The 19,893-nt window shown below is 42.3% G+C and overlaps 1 protein-coding gene across 2 annotated transcripts in view; it reads right to left on the minus strand.

The window, feature by feature from the left end:
* The window catches only part of MBOAT2 (membrane bound glycerophospholipid O-acyltransferase 2), a 358,785-nt gene that overhangs the window by 27,895 nt on the left and 310,997 nt on the right, over positions 1-19,893 (minus strand). For both annotated transcript variants that reach the window (XM_089672019.1, XM_089672020.1), the window contains exons 8-9: positions 6,863-7,055; positions 3,115-3,218 (exon numbers count right to left, since the gene is read on the minus strand). In XM_089672019.1, the coding sequence (XP_089528145.1) occupies positions 3,115-3,218; positions 6,863-7,055 (297 nt within the window). The remainder of the gene's footprint in view (positions 1-3,114; positions 3,219-6,862; positions 7,056-19,893) is intronic.

Raw genomic sequence — 19,893 nt, forward strand, 5'->3', positions numbered from 1 at the left:
TAGTAATCCTGCTGCTTAATGTTTCACTTTCCGCTGTTAACGCAAGAATTGTCTGCTTCTGAGGAATATACAGCTTGATTAATTAAAACTAAAAAATTCATGCTGTATTTATCTCTTAGTGACCTGACCCCAATAACAGGTAAATGTAATCTGTTTAAGTTAATGACACATATAATTATACTCTGCTCCCTCCTTCTCTCAGTATATCCCCTGTCAGCACATGTGCACTGCAGCAGAGCCTAAATGGCTGCTACTGCTGTCCTTCCCTCCCTAAGTGTTGTCACCCCAGCGATTACTGTAGGTCAATAACAATAACTCAGATCCATGACTTTTCTATATGCTTCATGTATCAAATATGCATCAAATACGAACTTCAAAGACAGGTTCAAAGATTAAGGCCTCTTTCACACAGGCGGTTGTTCTGCCGCTTGTAAATGCATGTTTATTTATTTTGAAATTCCAACACTCCTAGCACAGAGATCACTTGTGTTTGTACATTGCTTTTATCTGAGATTACGTGCATTTACATGCGGCTGCGTTTAGCTGCGGTAGTAAATTCTTGCCTTCTCTATAGCAACTGTTTACTTATTTTTTCTTTGTACTGCGATTAACTGCGTTTACGTACAGATAGCTGCGGTACATCGCTCCTGGACTCTGTCATCTTTATTTTTTATAAAACCGTATGTTATGAAAACGTTGCTAAATGCAGTGAATGGAGCCATAGGGATGCATTGTCTGCATTTAGCTGCGGTAAATAAGTTCCTGTAACCGCAGCTAAAAGCTGAAATCTAACCGCTCATGTGAGAGGTGCCTATTAGTGCCTGTGATAAAGCAGAACCATTGAAGGGATACATTAGGCATACTTCTTGTAAAGGACAGCAAGTTACTACAGTGGTGTGTTGAGCACCTCTCCTGCAGTACAAACAGGTAGGCAAAAGGGCTTACTAAATCAATAGACTATCAACCAAAGCAATTGAGATGGACTGATGCATTACAGGTAAATCAGCATGAGAAATAAAGTCCTGAGCAAATAGGGCTTAACACATACCTGTATGGATTTTAAAGATGAACGACAGGAATTATCTGTATTGCATACTTCCATTGGTCCAGCTTGGCACAATGTAGGTATACAGATCTCATACCTGAGGGGCCACTGGGTAACCTGAAAAATTACTGAAGTAGTCAGCACTTGAACAGTTCTGTGAAATCTTTCCGGTCCTGCTTGAATTTACCTCTGCACACTAACCACAGGAGGTTGTTCACTTTGCACTGTCATCATTCACAGAACACCTTCTATATATTTTCAATTAATACAAGGTGTTCTGTGATTGGACAAGGTTGAGAGGAGGGTGGTCTGTTACGATGTCCAATTTGTCACAGTACACCTTGCATTTATTGAAAAAAATACAAGCTGTTTTCTAAGTGTGGATTCATACATGCGGTGCGGATTGAAGCTCAGGTTTCACAGCTAATTGTTTCAGTTGTTGTTCAGGTCAGGTTTTCATCAGGTTTAGAACAGGTTTAGATCAGGTTCAGGTCACGATTTTATCCTGTTCACAACTGAAAATGTGCGGCTTAGAAACGGTTCCCACAGAAGTCAATAGCCTGTAATCCACACCTGAACCGGACCGCACTGCTCAGAAATCGTACAGGACTCTTTTTCAATCCACACTGAATCCGTACTGCCAGTGCACTGGACATATGTTAACAGGCACCATGGAAAGCAATGTTATTTTACACGTCATGTGGATTGGATGCAGTTCAAACAGCATCCAATCAGCACATATGTGAACCGGCACTGCATGGTGGCGGCACCCCTGTGGTCAGAGTGCAGAGAAGAAGCCTTGCATAGAACCCAAGCAGGACCCAGAAGATCGCAGCTGTCACTGTAGTAGCTTTCACTACTACCGTGATTTTCACCTTCCCCATCCAATTATCATGTAAGAAATATTCAAACTTATATTGTGCTAATCTGGGTCAATCTAAGTATGCAATACAAAGAAGGAGTTCAGCTTTAAGGTTTAGATTGTATTGTATGTAAACCCTAACAGTGAGCTTCTATTATTTACTACAGTTTGGTCTGTTAAATATTTTATATTAAAAGTGCTTTGTTACATCTGCTTGGTAAGTGCAAAAAAGTATGCATTAGGTTCGGTTCACACTAGCCGACTCCAAAGTCGTGCGATTTTCAGTGCAGCTTTGAAGTATGACTTTGATAAGACTTTGATGTGACTTTGAAAGAACGCAGGAGTGTGAACCGAGCCTAATAGAGAGGAGAACTTCTGTAGTCCTAAAACACTTCCTTTTCTAGGGTGACAAGGCTAGTCCTCTATAGATACAGTACAGTGAGTGGGATTGTCAGCCTAGGACAGGAATTATCCACTGGCAGGATCACCAACTGGGAGAAAAAGGTGCAAAAAAGCAAAACCTATACAGCCATCACATGACTTCAAATGTAATCTCCAAACATGGAAAGGTTTCTTCACAGTAGGAGCTGTGAAAATGTGGAATAGACTCCCTCAAGAGTTGGTTCTGGCCAGCTCCATGGATTGCTTGAACAAAGGCCTGGATTCTTTCCTAGATACACAGAATATAACTGGATACTAACATTTATAAGTAAAGTTGATCCAGGGAATATCCGATTACCTCTGGGGGGATCAGGAAGGAATTTTTTTCCCTGCAGGAGCAAAGTACACCATGCTTTGCTGGGGTTTTTTTGCCTTCCTCTGGATCAACTGTGGACATAGGATTATAACTTTTTTTTTTTTTAAATGGTTGAAATGGAAGGACTTTTGTCTTTTTTCAGCCAGATTAACGCTGGCCATACACTATACAATTTTCTGCCCAATTTCCTTTAGATTTACCTTCAACTATGTAGTGCAAGAGCCTGCCTAACTGGATAAAATTGAAAGTGTTGTTAGGTTTGACCTCCTATTATATAGTTTTTGGTAAATCTAAACCAAAAATCTCAAGAAAATTGTATAATGTATGGCCAGCCTTACTATGTAACTATGACTGGTAAGCTGCAACATACTGCATTTTTGCTCTAGGGTTTAGTTACATTTTAATATCCAGTTTTGACATTTATCTTATTGCCAGACAACAGCCACTTACCTCTATTTGTTTAATGTTCAGATTTGAAACCAGATCCCAGTTTTCTTCTCCATTTTTGTCATAGCCCTGGAATCCAAATCCTGCAGCATTATTGATAGCATCGGCTAAAAGCGAATGAAAATGTACAATTTGTTGTTGATTCGTTGTACGGAAATAGAGGACCACAAAGCTTTGTAGACGTTTTCACCCACTTTCTCAAATATACTGATCAGTGCAAACCTACTTATTACCTAACCAGACTAGCTCAGGCAGTTTTACTTAAGTCAACTCACCATAGTTTGACTATTTTGTAAAAAGAAAATTTAGAGTTGCTCTTGAAAATGGAGTATACATTGCTCACTGTGCAGCTGTAAACCTTACCGCACTTCCTCATAGGTACTCCACAACCCTTTTAAACCTGCATTTAAATGATTACAAAGGGTTTTGAAGGTGTCCTTTCAGGCAGGCTCCTGTTGTTTGACAGAGGTGTGTACAGTACATCTCTTTATATGTTAAAACTATCTTTTATACCTATCACAGGAAGCACAATAACCTCAGCACCCAACATTCACAGTGGCATCAGTACACTTCACCAAAGTGCAACAGTACACTGCAGACAAGACTGTTTTTTTTTTTTTTCGTAGACAATAAAGGGCATCGCCCTAGGGTAGGAGGTTGGCCGGGGGAAGCACAGAGCAAGTCAGACATTAAGTTACTATTAGTAATGCATTCCTGTGTATAATAAAAGTTTCCAGACTACTATCCTGCCTGTCAGAACCATCTGGCTGAGCCTTCATTATTGTGTTTCCTGCATGGCATGTGCATTTTTGCTGGTGAAATCATGCAATGTGTGCTTACAGTTCACCCACTCTGGGGCCATACATCTAGCACCAAAGTGCAGAGTAGGGCACCGGTTTCACCTCCTCTTCTAGTTCTCAGTTGTAAGTGTACTGGTGTAGCATTGCTCTTTTAGCGTCTTTGTCCCCAGCTTGCTGTGCTTCTGTGCCTATAGAATCTAATCTCTTTAGTGCGATACTAAGCTAGCCAGTCCAACTGCAAATTCAGTTTTAAAACATAGAACTGATATTCAGACTAGAGGTCCTATGATCAAACTATACCATTCAGGAATGTAATGGGCTCAAGGCTCCCAAAATGTGTGCCAACAACTGCAATTGAGCTATCACACACCAAAAATATCCCCTCTCACACTGTTTATCCTAGTTCAAGCCTGGAACTTAAACTGGCTGTAATCCTCAGCTGTGAAATATGAACAAAGCATATCAATCTATAGTGTGTCCTTGTCTCACTCCAGAGAATTAAGTGTCATTTCTGTCTGCTGCCTTGTTTCTCTGCTAGTTGCATTACACCCCGGTCTCACTGGGTGCGACTTGGCACGCGATTTGCAAATCGTATGCCAAGTCGCACCCTATTGTCCACAATTACAGCGGTCAAATCTATTTCTAAATCAGTACATGCAGTACGTTTTGTGCGATTTGCATAGACAACTGTGTCAGATGTCTTGCAAGTCGCACCTGAAATCGGCATGTCCCCAGACTTTGAAATCGTGCGATTTCACTGTAAGTCATACGATTTCAAAGTCGGGCTTGATGTGACCGGGGTGTTGGTCTCTTCTGACAAGTTTTCCTGACACCAAGAGAAAAGAGGTGACAGGGAGGGGCCTCTAGCACAGCCAGTGATTCACAGCCTCAGCTCTGTTCCTATGTGCTGTGTAGATAAACAGATATAATGTATGTAAGAGGCTTTGTTTTTATCTCTTTTTATCTCTGTGTATCACCTGAAGACAGAGAAATCTTACAGCTGCTAGGACACAAGTTTGATTAAAGATTAACTTTAGGTGACCAATGATCGATTCATTTACTTTCCAGTATTGTAAAACACCTTATATTTCATTATAAATTCAGCTAGTTAACAGGATATACTGTATATTATACACTGCTCAAAAAATTAAAGGAACACTTTTTAATCAGAGTATAGAATCAAGTCAATTAAACTCCTGAGATATTGATCTGGTCAGTGAAGTCGCAGAGGCGATTGTTAATCAGATTCAGCTGCTTTGGTGTTAATGAAATTAACAACAGGTGCACTAGATGGGCAACAATGAGATGACTCCCAAAACAGGAATGGTTTTACAGGTGGAGGCCATTGACATTTTTTCCTTACTCATTTTTTCTCGCTGTTTTTCACTAGTTTTGCATTTGTCTAGGGTCAGTGTCACTACTGGTAGCATGAGGTGATACCTGGACACTACAGAGGTTGCATAGGCAGTCCAACTCCTCCAGGATGGCATCTCCGTGCCATTGCCAGAAGGTTTGTGGTGTCTCCCAGCACAGTCTCAAGAGCATGGAGGAGATTCCAAGAGACAGGCAGTTACTCTAGGAGAGCTGGACAGGGCCGCAGAATGTCTTTACCCATCAGCAGGACCGGTATCTGCTCCTTTGTGCAAGGAGAAACAGGATTAGCACTGCCAAATCCCTACAAAATGACCTCTAGCAGGCCACTGGTGTGAATGTCTCTAACCAAACAATCAGAAACAGGCTTCATGAGGGTGGCCTGAGGGCCCGATGTCCTTTAGTGGGCCCTGTGCTCACTGCTCGGCACCATAGAGTTCGATTGGCATCTGCCATTGAACACTGGAATTGTCAGGTCCGCCACTGGCGCCCTGTGCTTTTCACAGGTGACAGCAGGTTCACCCTGAGCACATGTGACAGATGTGAAAGGGTCCTGGGAAGCCATGGATACTGTAACATCGTTCAGCATGACCGTTTTGGTGGTGGGTCAGTGATGGTCTGGGGAGGCATATCCATGGAGGGACACACGGACCTCTACAGGCTGGACAATAGCACCCTGACTGCCATTAGGTATCGGGATAAAATCCTTGGTCCCACTGTCAGACCCAACACTGGTGCAATGGGTCCTGGGTTCCCCCTGGTGCACAACAATGCTCGGCCTCATGTGGTGACAGTATGCAGACAGTTCCTGGAGGATGAAGGAATTGATACCATTGAATGGCCTCCACGCTCACCTGAACTATATCCAATAGAACACCTCTGGGATATCATGTTTTGGTCCATCCGATGCTGCCAAGTTGCACCACAGACTGTCCAGGTGCTCAGTGATGCCCTGGTCCAGATCTGGGAGGAAATACCCCAGGACACCATCCGTCATCTCATTAAGAGCTTCCCCCAACGTTGTAAGGCATGCATACAAGCACTTGGGGCCTTGCAAACTATTAAGTACCATTTGGAGTTGCTGCAATTAAATTTCAGCAAAATGGACTAGCCTGCTGCATCATTTTTTCACTTTGATTTTCGGGGTGTCTTTGAATTCGGTCCTCTGTATGTTGATAATTTTCATTTCCATCAAACGATGGGGCATCATCACGTTCCTAACACATTACCCAGTCCATATCAGTATAGATATCCAGCATGAGATTTTTCCCCGCCGAGATCTGATGTGTTTTCAAAGTGTTCCTTTCATTTGTTTGAGCAGTGTAGTTTGTTAAACAGAGTCTTTAACAAAAAACATAACAAAAGTATTTATTATATTACGCTTCTAAACAAGGAAATTAATCAGTTGTTTCCAGGTGAATTATAGAACATGATAGAAAGCACATGCAGTTATAGATTCATTTATAAGCAAGAGCAAATATCAAAACAGCGACTTCCCAGAGCATTTGAATGAAGATAGTACTGCAAATCTCAATTTGACCACAAGATGTCAGAATTCTCTAATTTTCCAGCCAACTCACCAAGGGTCCAGGCAAAGTAATACTTTGGTCTTGCAGCCATTAGGGACAGGTAGAGATATATTACTTTTGTGGGCACTGATGAGGTCTCTACAAAGTGTTCATCGATATTGTACTCTACTGGTAATATCCGCGTGGCAGTCATGTAAAATGCTAATGAGACTGCACAGACCACAATCTTGTGCACAACAACCGTCTGCAAACAGAAAAAACACATCTCATCTTTATGATTTTGTACTAAAAGACTGCTTTGACATAAAATAAAATCACAATAAATAAGAGAAATCAAAATTTAAAAAAAGGGAAGTGGTTGAACATGGATTCTAGCTGAACACCGCAATTACATCAAAAGGTTTACAATTAAACAATGTCACTCATTAGCTCTGGTGCTTTCTAGCCCTAGGCTCGGTGACCTACCAAGGCAATTGACGGATGCATGCAATTTTCGTAAGTTCTCTCCAGGCTGCTTTAATAAAGGGAAATAACCTGCATCATCTTATAAAGGGCACCCAAAAATAGGCTCGGGAACAATGGAGAGTAATAGATTATGTGTAAAATAGCTCACATCCAGCCTTATAGTCAAACTGAAAATCTTTAAATTATTACACAAACAGCATATATTTAAGTGTAATTTTTCATATTTTCAAATTTTATTTTTAAATACCTGGCAATCCTGCCAGTACCTGGTGCTATAGGGTGACAATGCTTATTTACCTGCAGTGAAATGACTGCAGTGTTGTCATCATGTTGACCTTGTCCCACTGGTAGAGTTGTCACTGGTGACAAACCTCCTCCTCAATAATCCTGAATAATCTCGGTGAGACCTAACAAAGTGTATGTTAGCCCAAATAGCCTAGTCCATGTCTAAGATTTTTGCTGTGTGTCCTTTTATTTATTTATGATTTATTAACAGTCTGTAAATGAGGTATTGAATAATTGATAAATGAAAAGAATATAGGCACACATCAACATCTCCACCAGTGTGGAAATAGTGCCGTGTTAACCAAGGTAGAAAAAATGCCATGTTACACTCCAGATACCCTCCTCTTACCATGCCTTACCAGAGCTGTGCTAACAAAACCAAACTGGTGCCGATTTTCCCAAGTCATGATTGCATTCGTTTTCATGGGTTGGAAGTTTGCCGTGTTACTATAGTGATGCTAGTGCTATAGAACGCTGCAATGTTGTCAGATGGGTATCAGATTAGTGAACGAGAGCCTTGTTATTATATCTAATACACACCGCCATAGGGTTTCCCTATTGCCACAGGGATTTTTCAGCCAATCGCATTGCTTGAGCTGGACTGTACATCCAGGAAAAGTGCACCATGTTTTTCAGTTAGGAGTTAACAACACCTCACGCGTTTTCTTAAAGCAGTACATTTTTTGTGTGGCTAAATGTGGGTAAAGGAATGTGCACAATTTACACAAACTACCACACCCGCACATAGGGTTGCTGTTAGAAACCACGGGGCCCCATACAGCCGACCTGTTTAAGAGGCTTCAGTTACGAATGAACACAATGAGTGATCAGAATCAATCACTCCTTGTGTTCATTCAGGAAAGAAAGAGTATGGTAAATGTGACCTATTTACTGGGCCCATCCCCCACTCTCCATCCTGAAGGAAACTATTGTGTGCTTCCAGCTGCCGGTGGGAAGCATAGGAGGAAAGCTGGCAGCACTGCGGGGGGGGGGGGGGGTCCTGGGCAGCAGAGGGAAACGTATGGTGCACAGAGGGGGTGATGGGTGCAGTGGGGGGGAGCCGTTACTGGAACCGATCCCCTGCATGACTATCTCTGTAGCAGCTGGAAGAGGAGAAGAATCCAGCTTTCAGCTGCAAGAAGATCCATGCAGGGGATCGGTTCCAATAATTCCACGCCGTGCTGATCACCCTCCCTACCCACATCCAATTCACCCAGATACTTGGGCCCCCTGCTGGTCTGGGCCCCATACAGGAGGACTGGTGGTACCCCCTTATCCACGACCCTGCCCGCATATATATGTGAACCTAACCTAAGTGTGGATTGTTACTAGTGTGTTGCTAGTAATAGTGTGTAAGGCTACGTTCACACTAGCGTTGTGTGCAGGCGGCAGAGAGGCGTTTGGGAAGCATTTTTACCGCTTCCCAAATGCCTCTGACAATTCTGCACATTGCAGCACATGGTGCTGTTCTAACGGGAGCGTTAGCGTCGCGTCAAAATGGAACGCCTCTGGTCGAGTCAGGAGGTGTTGAAGCCTCCTATTCTAGTCTATGATGCAGCTCCGCAAACGCCCAGCCGGCGTTTGCGGTGCGGTTGCGGGGCGTTTGCAGAGGGGTAACATTATTCAAACTTCATTATAGGCGTTTGTGGGGCGTTTTTAATGCTCGGCAAACGTCTAGCAACCGCTGCTAAACCGCGCATGCGGCGTTTGCGGAGCGTTTGCTGAGCGTTAAAAAACGCTCCACAAACGCCGGACCGACGCTTGCCAAACGCTATAGGGGCATTTGGCAAGCGTTGGTAAAACAGTCAAGTGTGAACGAGCCCTTACTTCTTCCTGTCCTAGTTTGCCCCTAACTCTCCACACCCTGATTACCATTGCTGTACCATGAATTGCGTGACTTGCCTCTCTCGGCTCCCCTTCTATACAGCAGTTAAGATTTACAAGTGTCTCCACTGCTGTGACAAGCCCTGAGATGCGCTGGGCAGATAAATGACTTGGCTCTTCCTTCCATGGAAGCAATTAGAGTTCTTTAAATTTAAAACAAATAAATATTTAAATGCTACTGCAAGCACTGATCATAAACAAAGCTCTAAAACTTTCTGGGCAATAATGGAACAATATATCTCCTTCACAATTTAAACAAACATTCAAAAAAATTTCCAGGCAAAATGTGTGCAAGTAGAAAAATAATGACTTTCCATTTCTTTACTGGCAGCATCCATACATACCTTAAAACATCCATTTTGAAAAATGTAGCCCCTCACATCACTGTGGGGTTTATTTACTAACACTGGTTCACTCAGAATCTGGTGCCCCTGTGCATGGCAGCCAATCAGCTTCTAACCTCAGCTTGTTCAATTAAGCTTTAGCAATACAACCTGGAAGCAGATTGTTTTCTTTGCAGAAGTGCACAAGATTCTGAGTGAACCAGTTTTAGTAAAAACCCCTGTATGCTTTCTGGAAGAACAATCAGGCTAGCCTGTGAAAAAACCTACCCCAGTCTCACCACTCAATTCTCCTTCCTCCCTTGTCATGAACTTTAAAGTGGAACTAAACCCTCCTATCATTTACAGCAGGGGTGTTGAATTAAATTTCATGGGGTTACAGTAGTAAAATTTTCTTTCAGCAGAGGTCCGAATCTCATGTTTGCACTATAACACATCAAAGCCCCCCTTTACATCACAGTTCCCCTTGTATGTCAGTGTCTTCAGCCTACCCTTCACATCAAAGCCCCCTTAACATCACAGTCCCCTCTTTACATCCGTGCCCTCAGCCCCCCTTCACATCATAGCCTCCTCTTTACATCAGTGTCCTCAGCCCCCCTTCACATCATATCCCCCTCTTTACATTAGTTCCCTTAGCCCCCCCCATTCACATAGCCCCTTCTTTACAACAGTCCCCCTAGCCCCCCATTCACATCATAGCCTCCTCTTTACATCAGTGTCCTCAGCCCCCCTTCACATCATAGCCCCCTCTTTACATTAGTTCCCTTAGCCCCCATTCACATCATAGAACCTTTTACATTAGTTCCCTTAGCCCCCCTATTCTCATCATAGCTTCTTTACATCAGTGTCCTCAGCTCCCCTTCCCATCATAGCCCCCTCTTTACATTCGTTTCCTTAGCCCCCCATTCACATCATAGCCCCCTTTTTACATTAGTTCCCTTAGCCCCCCATTCACATCTTAGCCCATTCTTTACACCAGTGTCCTCGGCTCCCTCTTCACATCCCAACCCCCCTGAACATCACAGTCCTCCCCATTTACATCAGTTCACACATGCAGTCTATGCTCCTGTGCAATTCCTGTGCTATGCAGTGGGATGCTATTTTCAGTCCATTGATTTAATTGTGAGTTGAAAGTGTGCTGATTGCACTACTTTTCATAAATGCACTGTACCAAATTGCAACATACTGCAGTTCCAGGCCATCCAGTGCAGGCAAACGCACTGAGTTTGTAACCTGCATTTGGGGTGTCATACATTGGAATGTATTCTGGAATTGGGGGGAATACATTGATATCCACAGCAGATCACACTCCCAATGCATTTTGAACATAGTGCAGGAAACATGCACAGAACGTGGGAGCCCTTATATAACAGACCTCCTTCACATCACAGTCCCATCCCCTTTACATCACAATCCCCGTGTCCTCAGTTACCCTTCACATCACAGTCCCCCTTTACATCACAGCCCCCTCCCTCATCACAATCCCTCTTGCAATCACAGCCCCCCCCCCTTTCCTCCCTTACATCACAGACCCCCTTTAAATGGCAGCCTCCCCTGCACAGTCCTACCCTTAATATGGCAGGGTAGAGGTATGGCACGTATCAGTCTAGATGTCCTCTCTGGGGTCTCCAGCCTGGCTGCCGCTGTCAACCTCCTAGCAGGGCGGGGGAGGTGGGGGGTGCTACAGATCTGGGCAGAGGTGCCAAACTTATGTTACCAAACAGGTGATTACCTGCTTGGTAATTTGAAAAGACTCCGGCTTTCTGTCTAGATCTGCAGCACCTCCCACCCCTTGCCCTGCTGTGAGGCGGACAGGCAGTAGACCTGTGATAGGACATCCAGCTGCTAGTAAACATCCAGCCCACTATTTAGTGATCCCTGCTTTAAAGCCAATGAAGCTGCCATCTTGGTCTGCACAGCAACCAATATTGTGAATAGTCCTCAAAGCCCACACCCTGAAGGGCCAACTAAAAAGAAGTATTCCACAGCCAGAGACCAAAGAAGAAAAATTCAAGAAACCACCAAAATGGTTTCTGCCATCTTAGCATCTGTTTGCTCTGCAGTTGCCATGGTGTTGTACATGTGATCACTTATGACACCAGCCATTTGGTTGTCAGTTTGGTTGGGAGCACAAGCAACTGTGAGAGCTATCATTTCCAGCATGCCTTGAATGTAAATGTTGATGTAATTATTTTTGGAAACTGTTAAATCGATGGGTTTAGTTTCCTCAAAGTATGTTTATACCCAAAACGATTTAGATAAAGTAGAGCAAAAATTAAAACCAGTTTATTTTTTGCTGTCTGTGTACTATTGGGGAAATTTCCCTTTACACGCTGTCTCAGCGATGCAACAGGAGGTTAGTGAAAATCTCAAAGTGAAAGGAACTCCCCTCCTAGACATTTTTCCCCTTTGGAAGATTTCCCCTTGCCTTGGATTTCCCCTCACTTTTTCTCGGTGACAATAGTTCTCAGTGTGAAGATAATGAGGTCTGAGGACCCCCAGAATTAAGTGACAAACTGAACATTGTCCTGAGAAGTTACAGCTCTACAACTCTGTATCTAATGTAACAGCTTGTATGTCTCATTCACTTAACAGATCTACTGGATTCCTTTACAACTAGCCCAGACAGAACAAAGGAAATACACAAACAGAGACCTTCCATTGAGCATCAAAAAACCTGGCAGCAAAAGGGTTCAAACACATGGTGGCAGCTGGTGCATTCCTGTGTCTGTGTGTGTATATGAAAAGGATTAACTGCAGGGTAAACTGACCCTGATGTCAATCACTCCCAGCCTGCTGGTACTTACATTTTATTCCCCGCAAGTTGGAAAATCCCTGTGCAGGGTGAGGCTGAGAGTGCCATTGTCGCACTCAGTACAAATGTGCCTTCTTGCACACAGAAGTTTTGCATTTACAGCCATTCATTTTAATTACATTTATTATACAGAAACATGCATTTACTTTTTTTTTTCTTTAATTTGTCCTCCACTTCTGCAGCTTGTTTACTAAATGTAGGGCAGGATTGACAGCTAGAGCTTGGTTTGGCAACCCGTTCTGTTTTTTACATGTAGACCACAATTGGCTGTGGCCAGCACGTAGGAAGCCAGTGTGCAGGTAAGGACTGGAAAACTGTGCCAATGGGAAAATGCAATGAAATCTATTGTTTACCTGGTGCCAACATTCCCTGGGCCCACACAGAGCCCCAGCCAGCTGCATATTGGACGCAAGGTGTCTGTCAATAACCACATGCAGATACATGCATGGGTCAATACAGGGTGCAAAAAAAACTAACCTCCATGTAGTTACGAAATAAGCAAATGACCCAAATCATGAAACCATGTTCACCACTCTAAATAAATGCATACTTTTCAACTTACTTAGAGTAGAAAGTGGGACACCGCAGACAATTAATATGGAAAAAAATGGTTAAACCCAGAAGCGCTTTTATGCCCCACTACTTTTCCTTTATTGGCACTATTTTTGAAGTTGGACAAAAAGTTTAATGTAAAAAAAATACTTTTTTTAGTTTTATTACTACATTATTATATACATCTATAGATTAGACCAGAAGAAGAGACAACTGAGGTAGAAAAACAGGGATTTGTTTACAAAAGAGGGGCTTACAAAGGTTCGGAGCTTTATCAATGTTCTTATTTGTTTCCTACTGTTTCCTACCCCAAAGGCTGTTTAAACCCCATCTTCTGTTACAGAATGGACAGCACCATCATTACTGTGCTTCTTGTTGATTATGGCTGTTTGTCTACATTGCAACTAGAGTAGAACATCTGGAATAAGACCCCTCTCGGTAGGGTATGCCTTATCTGCATTCCAGAACAAAGCCGTTTGTAAGATGAAAAAGCAGCAAATCACTTTTTGGTTCCATCATCTCTAAAAATAGATTTACAGCTCAGACAGCGGTTTTAAAGAAACTTAAGCATTTGTGATCCTTTCATTTTTGCTCCTCGTCTTCCTTTGTTTAAAGAAACCTCTATTGAAAGAAATACATATGCCATTGCTGCCCTCTTCTTCTGAAAAACCTAGCTGCCTGTCTGTCAAGTTGATCCTCTTGCTTTGATTATTTCAAAGTTACAGAGCCATAACTAGCATCAAGGTCAGGAGTTTCGACTTGAATGGCTACATTCGTGCACTGAATACTGAGGCAAGAGCTATTTTTTAGAGGGAGGTCATTAATGTTAGCTACTGGATCCCTCTCTGTTCAGGATTCCTTTAAAGTAAACCTGGCAAAAAACCTGGGTAATTTAGGCTGAGCATATGATCTCTACATTTTATGTAAAGGGCAGAATGTTATGGCCCCCATCAGTTTATTTATGTTCTGTCTATGTCCAGTCGAGGAGGTTTACCAGATACATTTTCTTTCACTTCCTGCCCTAGAAACACTGCAAGAAGTAAAAAGCAGATCTCTCCAAAGTGAGGGAATATCCCTTCTTAGATAATTATCACCAGAACAGGTTTACCTATTGGAAGACTTCCCCTCACTTCCAGTTTTTGTGACAACTCAAAAATATTGGATTTCCCATCTTTTCCTGTGCCACAATAGTCATCAGGATTAATAGTGAGGGTGGATCTACCCTCATGCAGATAATGAGAAAATCCCATCAGAAATTCTAACCTCTTACTGCTCTATCCTAAACTAAAAAAGTTATGGCTTTGCATACAATTTAAATAATCAAGGGCTACTTTCATTAAAAACACACACATAAAAACCATCAACAGAGATATAGACAAATTAAATTACATCCAGTAAATGTGTTGTAAAAGTCAAGCTCAATTGTGGTCCATCTTTCCTTCCGAGTCTTCACTTTGGTCACAGAAGAACCTTCATTGGCAGTAAGCTTGTCTTGGGCATTTTCCCTCATATGCTCAGCTTGCATTGCCCAGGTTTGTGATAGGTTTATTTTAAGAGTTTTACTGAGCAGTATATTTATTTATTTATTTCAGGTACTTATATAGTGCTGTCAGTTTACGCAGTGCTTTACATATATATATTGTATATTCACATCAGTCCTTAACCCTCAAGGAGTGTGCAATCTAAGGTCCCGAATTCATATTCATACATACACATACTAGGGCCAATTTAGACAGGAGCTAATTCACCTACCAGCATGTCTTTGCAGTGTGGGAGGAAACCGGAGTACCCGGATTAAACCCACGCATGCACAGGGAGAACATGCAAACTCCAGGCAGTAGGTGCCGTGGCTGGGATTCAAACCAACTACCCTAGTACTGCCAGGTGGAAGTGCCAACCATTTAGCCACTGTGCTGCCCATGTTACATTTCAGAGGCTGTGTTTGACCCACTTTGTGTTGCACTACGTCTCTTGGATGCATGTCCCATTGAGGTGCTTTTGAAAGGCAGACAAAGCAGGTTAAACTCAGTCCTTTCATGTCAAGCACATGCGTTCAAATAACAAATGCAGCATTTGACAAGAATGCCCATCAACATGAGCCCTAATAATTTTAGAAAAAAATACAACAATTTCTGGGAAACAGTACTACCAATTACATGGGCTCAAATCTACAATTTTCTACCTGTGCGTGTCCACACCTCCTCATCAGCATGCGATGACTGGGCACGTCTGAGTCAGAAAAAAAATTCCAGTTTTCATAATGCAAACAATGCTTTCCCTGTTCTACTCTTGCCTAAGCAGTGCTTTCCGTCAGTGATAACGTATATATGTTTCTAATTTAAAACAATATTCTGCTTTTCCATTTCACTAGTGTACTTCATTAAAGAGACAGTGTCAGTCTGCATTTATACCTTTGTTCAGCATTGCCTGCAGAGCTACATAAGGTCTCATAGTTCGCCCAGGCCCTGCAGGAGAGTGTGGGCTCAGTGCCAGGACAGATCAGAACCCTGCATCACAACACTTCTGCTAGGCACAACATCTTAAATACATTTCAGTAACTCTTAAGTCTGCAATGTACCCTCTTGTTCACTGATTGTAAACTCTTGTGCCAAATTGTGCCATGTAAAGAGCACTGCATTAGCTGGCAGCAGAGTATTGTACTCTACTATCCTCAGAGTTTGAGAGAAATACTAAAAGAGTCAAGTACTGCAAAATAGATGTGAAATTGTTCCCTTCATTTCTGAGCTGTTGGGATTTGCTGAGGAAGTCAGACAGACATCTGGTCTAGTCTAAGCTCACCAATACTCATAGAGGGTGAGGTAAAGAAATCTGTGCAAGTCTACTGACAATATTAAAAACAGTTTGAACATAGGATTACAGTGTCACAGAACCAAACATCTAGGACCTCATGCACACTAGGCGTCTAGCCCCTGTACATCAGATACTTGGCTTTTCATACAGGCTGAAGATACAGGTGCACAATTCAGACCCACATCCAGCAGGCTGTAAAGGTCTATGAGAGGCTGAAAAATGTGGCAGCTGGGGATGGGGGACGGGCGGGTTGGATGGGAACTGGATGCTGTCAAGAGTGATACTAAGCTGCTGATTTTGCATTTTGGACATTCGCTCCTGAGTGAATACAACCCTATGCCATAGTACCACTTGACAGAGGATCCAGCCACCATATTTTTCAGCCTCACATAGACTCTGGTCTGGGCAGTGCACTTGTGTCTTCTGCCTGCACGAAACCCTGGAAGTTGAGGCACAGGGGCTTAACATCCAGGGTGCAATGAAACCTAAAACACAAACACTATATGACCAATGGTTTATGGACAGACTATCATACCTATATAAGATTGTCAGACATCTCATACCAAAACCAGGTTTATAAAATCAAGGACATAACCATGAAATCTTCACTCACAAACACAGGCATACAAAGATATTTTAGACAATTGTGTGCTTCCAGCCCCGTGGAAACAGTTTGGGGAAGCCCATTCCTTATTCTATCATGGTTGTGCAGCAGAGGCTCAAATCCAGCTCCATAAAGATGGGGTTGGACGAGTTTGATGTGAATCATCTCTAGTGGCCTGCACAGAACCCCAGCTTCAGAGTTACTGCACAGTTCTGGAATAAACTAGAATGCTGACTACAAGCCTGGTCTCATAGACCAACATCAGGACCTTATCTCACAATTGCTCTTTTATTGTTACTAATTCCCACAGACACACTCTAAAACCTTGTGGAAAGTGGTCTTAGAATAATGGAGGCTGTTATAGGCGCAAAAGGGGGTGCCAACTTGGTTTCTGAATGGCATCTCCAGCAAGGAGATGGTCACGTGTCCTCAAGCTCTCCACCATAGAGTGTATGTAGGTAGCTGTTCTTATTGATCCAATTAGTAAGTAAATAAAGATGAGAATGAAAAAAAAAGCAGCATTGTATCACTGTCAGAATTAGTTTCCATATTTCTGTCCTAACAGATTCCTTTTAAACTAGCACAACACTGTTTCTGATCACTAGAGGGATGGATTCGCCCAAAAACATTGTAGTTGATATTTTACTTATCTAAACCTCTTGCATGTTACACTTGCTTTCCACTCTGTCAGACTATGTATGTAAGTCTTCCTCACTGACTATAAAGCATCAGTAATCCTGTTCCTCCACTAGCCTTCCCTTTGTAGTCAACAGCTTCAGATCTTCATTTGCAAGCTGCCCATAACTGCAGTATACCATACCCATTTCCATGAATACCCATGAAAAGGGGGTTTGTTGGAAGTACCTAATTACTGTGGGCACACCTGCGCCTATGCCTGCTGAGAGCTTTTCAAAGACCATTCCATACAGCTGTATCTCTTAGATATGTAGCTGTGCCTAAAGCTCTCTTATAAAAAAAGCATTATTATAGCATTCTGTACTAAGAAAATTGATATTTCAATATTCTGTACTGGCATAAAGGAGGATTTTTGATGTTAAATCATAATTACAAAATTGATCAACTAATTTTTCTTCCTTGTAATAACAGATTTGCCAGAAAGGTATCTTTTTTAAATATACTTTTTATTTAGGATCAACACCCAAAGTAATTACATGTGCCAAGCATAAAGAATTGCAGTACAAGAGAGTCTAGTGCCAAGCATAAAGAATTGCAGTACAAGAGAGTATAAGTAGCTAGAATCCACAGAAATGTAATGCAGTAATATGACATAAGTATTTAAAGTGCAGGTGGGGAGTTCTTTGCTGATGCAGTTTAAGAAACAAAACGACTTCAGATGCAACATTTAAAGTATAACTAAATGCAAACCTTTTCTTTTCACAGAGTGGAGAGAGATTAGAATGCTGGTCAGTGTTTTGTGTTTTTTTTTTTGCCGTTTGTGCCCCCTTAAGGGAATCCACCCTCTCTATTTGTTCTGTCTACCATTATCATTGAAAGTGAAAGTAAAAGAAAAATCACAAATATTGGGTTGTCCCCATAAAAATAATAGATGGGAAATCTTCTAATGGGGATAGTTCTGGTGACCTGGCGTCCCCAAGGAATTCCCTTAATTTGCAAGAATTTCTTCTCACTTCCTGTTTTGCTGTGGGACAGGAAGTGAAGAGAAATCTCCGCAATGGGACACAGATAGCAAAAAAAATATGCAACAGGAGTTATAATCCTCCCTTGCTCTATCCGAAATGACAAAAGTTTTTCCTATAGTTCTACTTTATTGATATTATCTTGAGAGGGTTGGAAGGGGGGGGGGTGAGGAACTGACTCGTCTGAAGGGGCTGGATAGAGGGAGATAATAAGACGGAAGAATAGTCAGGGGTTTGACTTCCTAGGAGGTAAGAAGGGGGAGATGGGAGGTGATGTCAGAAGAGGGAGCAGATGGGCTAGGACTCCTGGCCACCTCTCTAAATAAAAGGGGGAATCAAAGAAGGGGGGGGGAGGTAGAATTTGGGGGATAAGGGGATGTTGGGAAGGGAGGGGGAAGGGGCGGAGGAATGGAGGAAAGGAGGGGTGTGTGGACAGTGGAGTCTGTGGAGATAGATGGGTTTTGTAATCATCTGTGAAGGTACAGGCTATCCAATAATGCCAAGTGGTGCTGAATTTTGCATCAATACCTTTGATAAAGCTAATGACATCCACCAATAGCTGGATGTCATTGATGCAGGGAAAGCATTGTTGAATTGTGGAGGTGGATACAGGAGCGCATGTCATTAACAATGTGTATTATGACAGATTGTATGTTTTTAGTGGAAACATTGTGGTGTAGCATTGGTGTATTGTGGTGTAGCAGAAAGAACATGGATTCCCTGTGTATGAAATAATCGGTCTGTTTTTTTGGGGGGATAATGGCATAAAGTCCAGAAACATGGTAGGGTCAGGCAGGTTCGGAAAGATAGGCATCAGTATGGCTTTAAGTAAACCTGCCACTAGTAAACAGGCTGCAGCACTGCAATGCTGATATCTAGTCTATTTCATTGTCCTGGGTGCCCTGATTACAACGGTATAATAAAAATACAAATTCCTTAACATGCAAATGTAAATACCTCCAGCTAGTGTCAAAAGGTGTCTCACCCTTCCCATCTCCAGCATATTCCTGTTCTTTCAATTACTCTGGTACACTGTCTTTCTAGACATTGAGAACATGGATGACAACTGGTTGTCCCATCCCTACAATCACTATCCTGTACCCAAGATAAAGTAAGCATCAGGTATCTCAGCTCAATACATAAACAAGCACGCTTGGCTAAAACAATCATGAATGTTTATGTCATGATCTTTCTGCAAAATAATCACATGTGCATGCTTAAAAAGCATGAAATCCCATTCTTTATTGTACAGTGAAGTATACTGAACATAATGTTATGCTCTTGTTTTTTTTTTTTTACTTCAATGCACAATAAAGCATACAATTTTATCCATTTTAAATCTGCAAGCAAGTCTTGGTACTTTACTTTTTGTGGGAATTTTTGCTTTGTCTATAGGGGTCCCGGGAGCTTACTTTAATTAGGATTTGCTTTATACAGTTCACGGAACAATCATGCAGCACTCGGGTCAACGCTCATTTCATGAAAAACGAAAACTCTAGACAGATTTTATCAGCCCATTCTGTTTCCCTCTCAGGCCAGCCTGAAGACAGATCACATTTAGAGTCTTTTTTCCTCCATATCAGCAGGCGAAGGGACAACCTCTAAACAGATAATGATCTATTGCCATTTTTTCCTGGGTGTGCTGGAAGGACCAGCGAGAATGTGCT

This window comes from Staurois parvus, unplaced genomic scaffold, assembly GCF_062004578.1.
Source record: "Staurois parvus isolate SC_StPar_1 unplaced genomic scaffold, SC_StPar_1.0 ptg000118l, whole genome shotgun sequence".
Lineage (NCBI taxonomy): Eukaryota > Metazoa > Chordata > Amphibia > Anura > Ranidae > Staurois > Staurois parvus.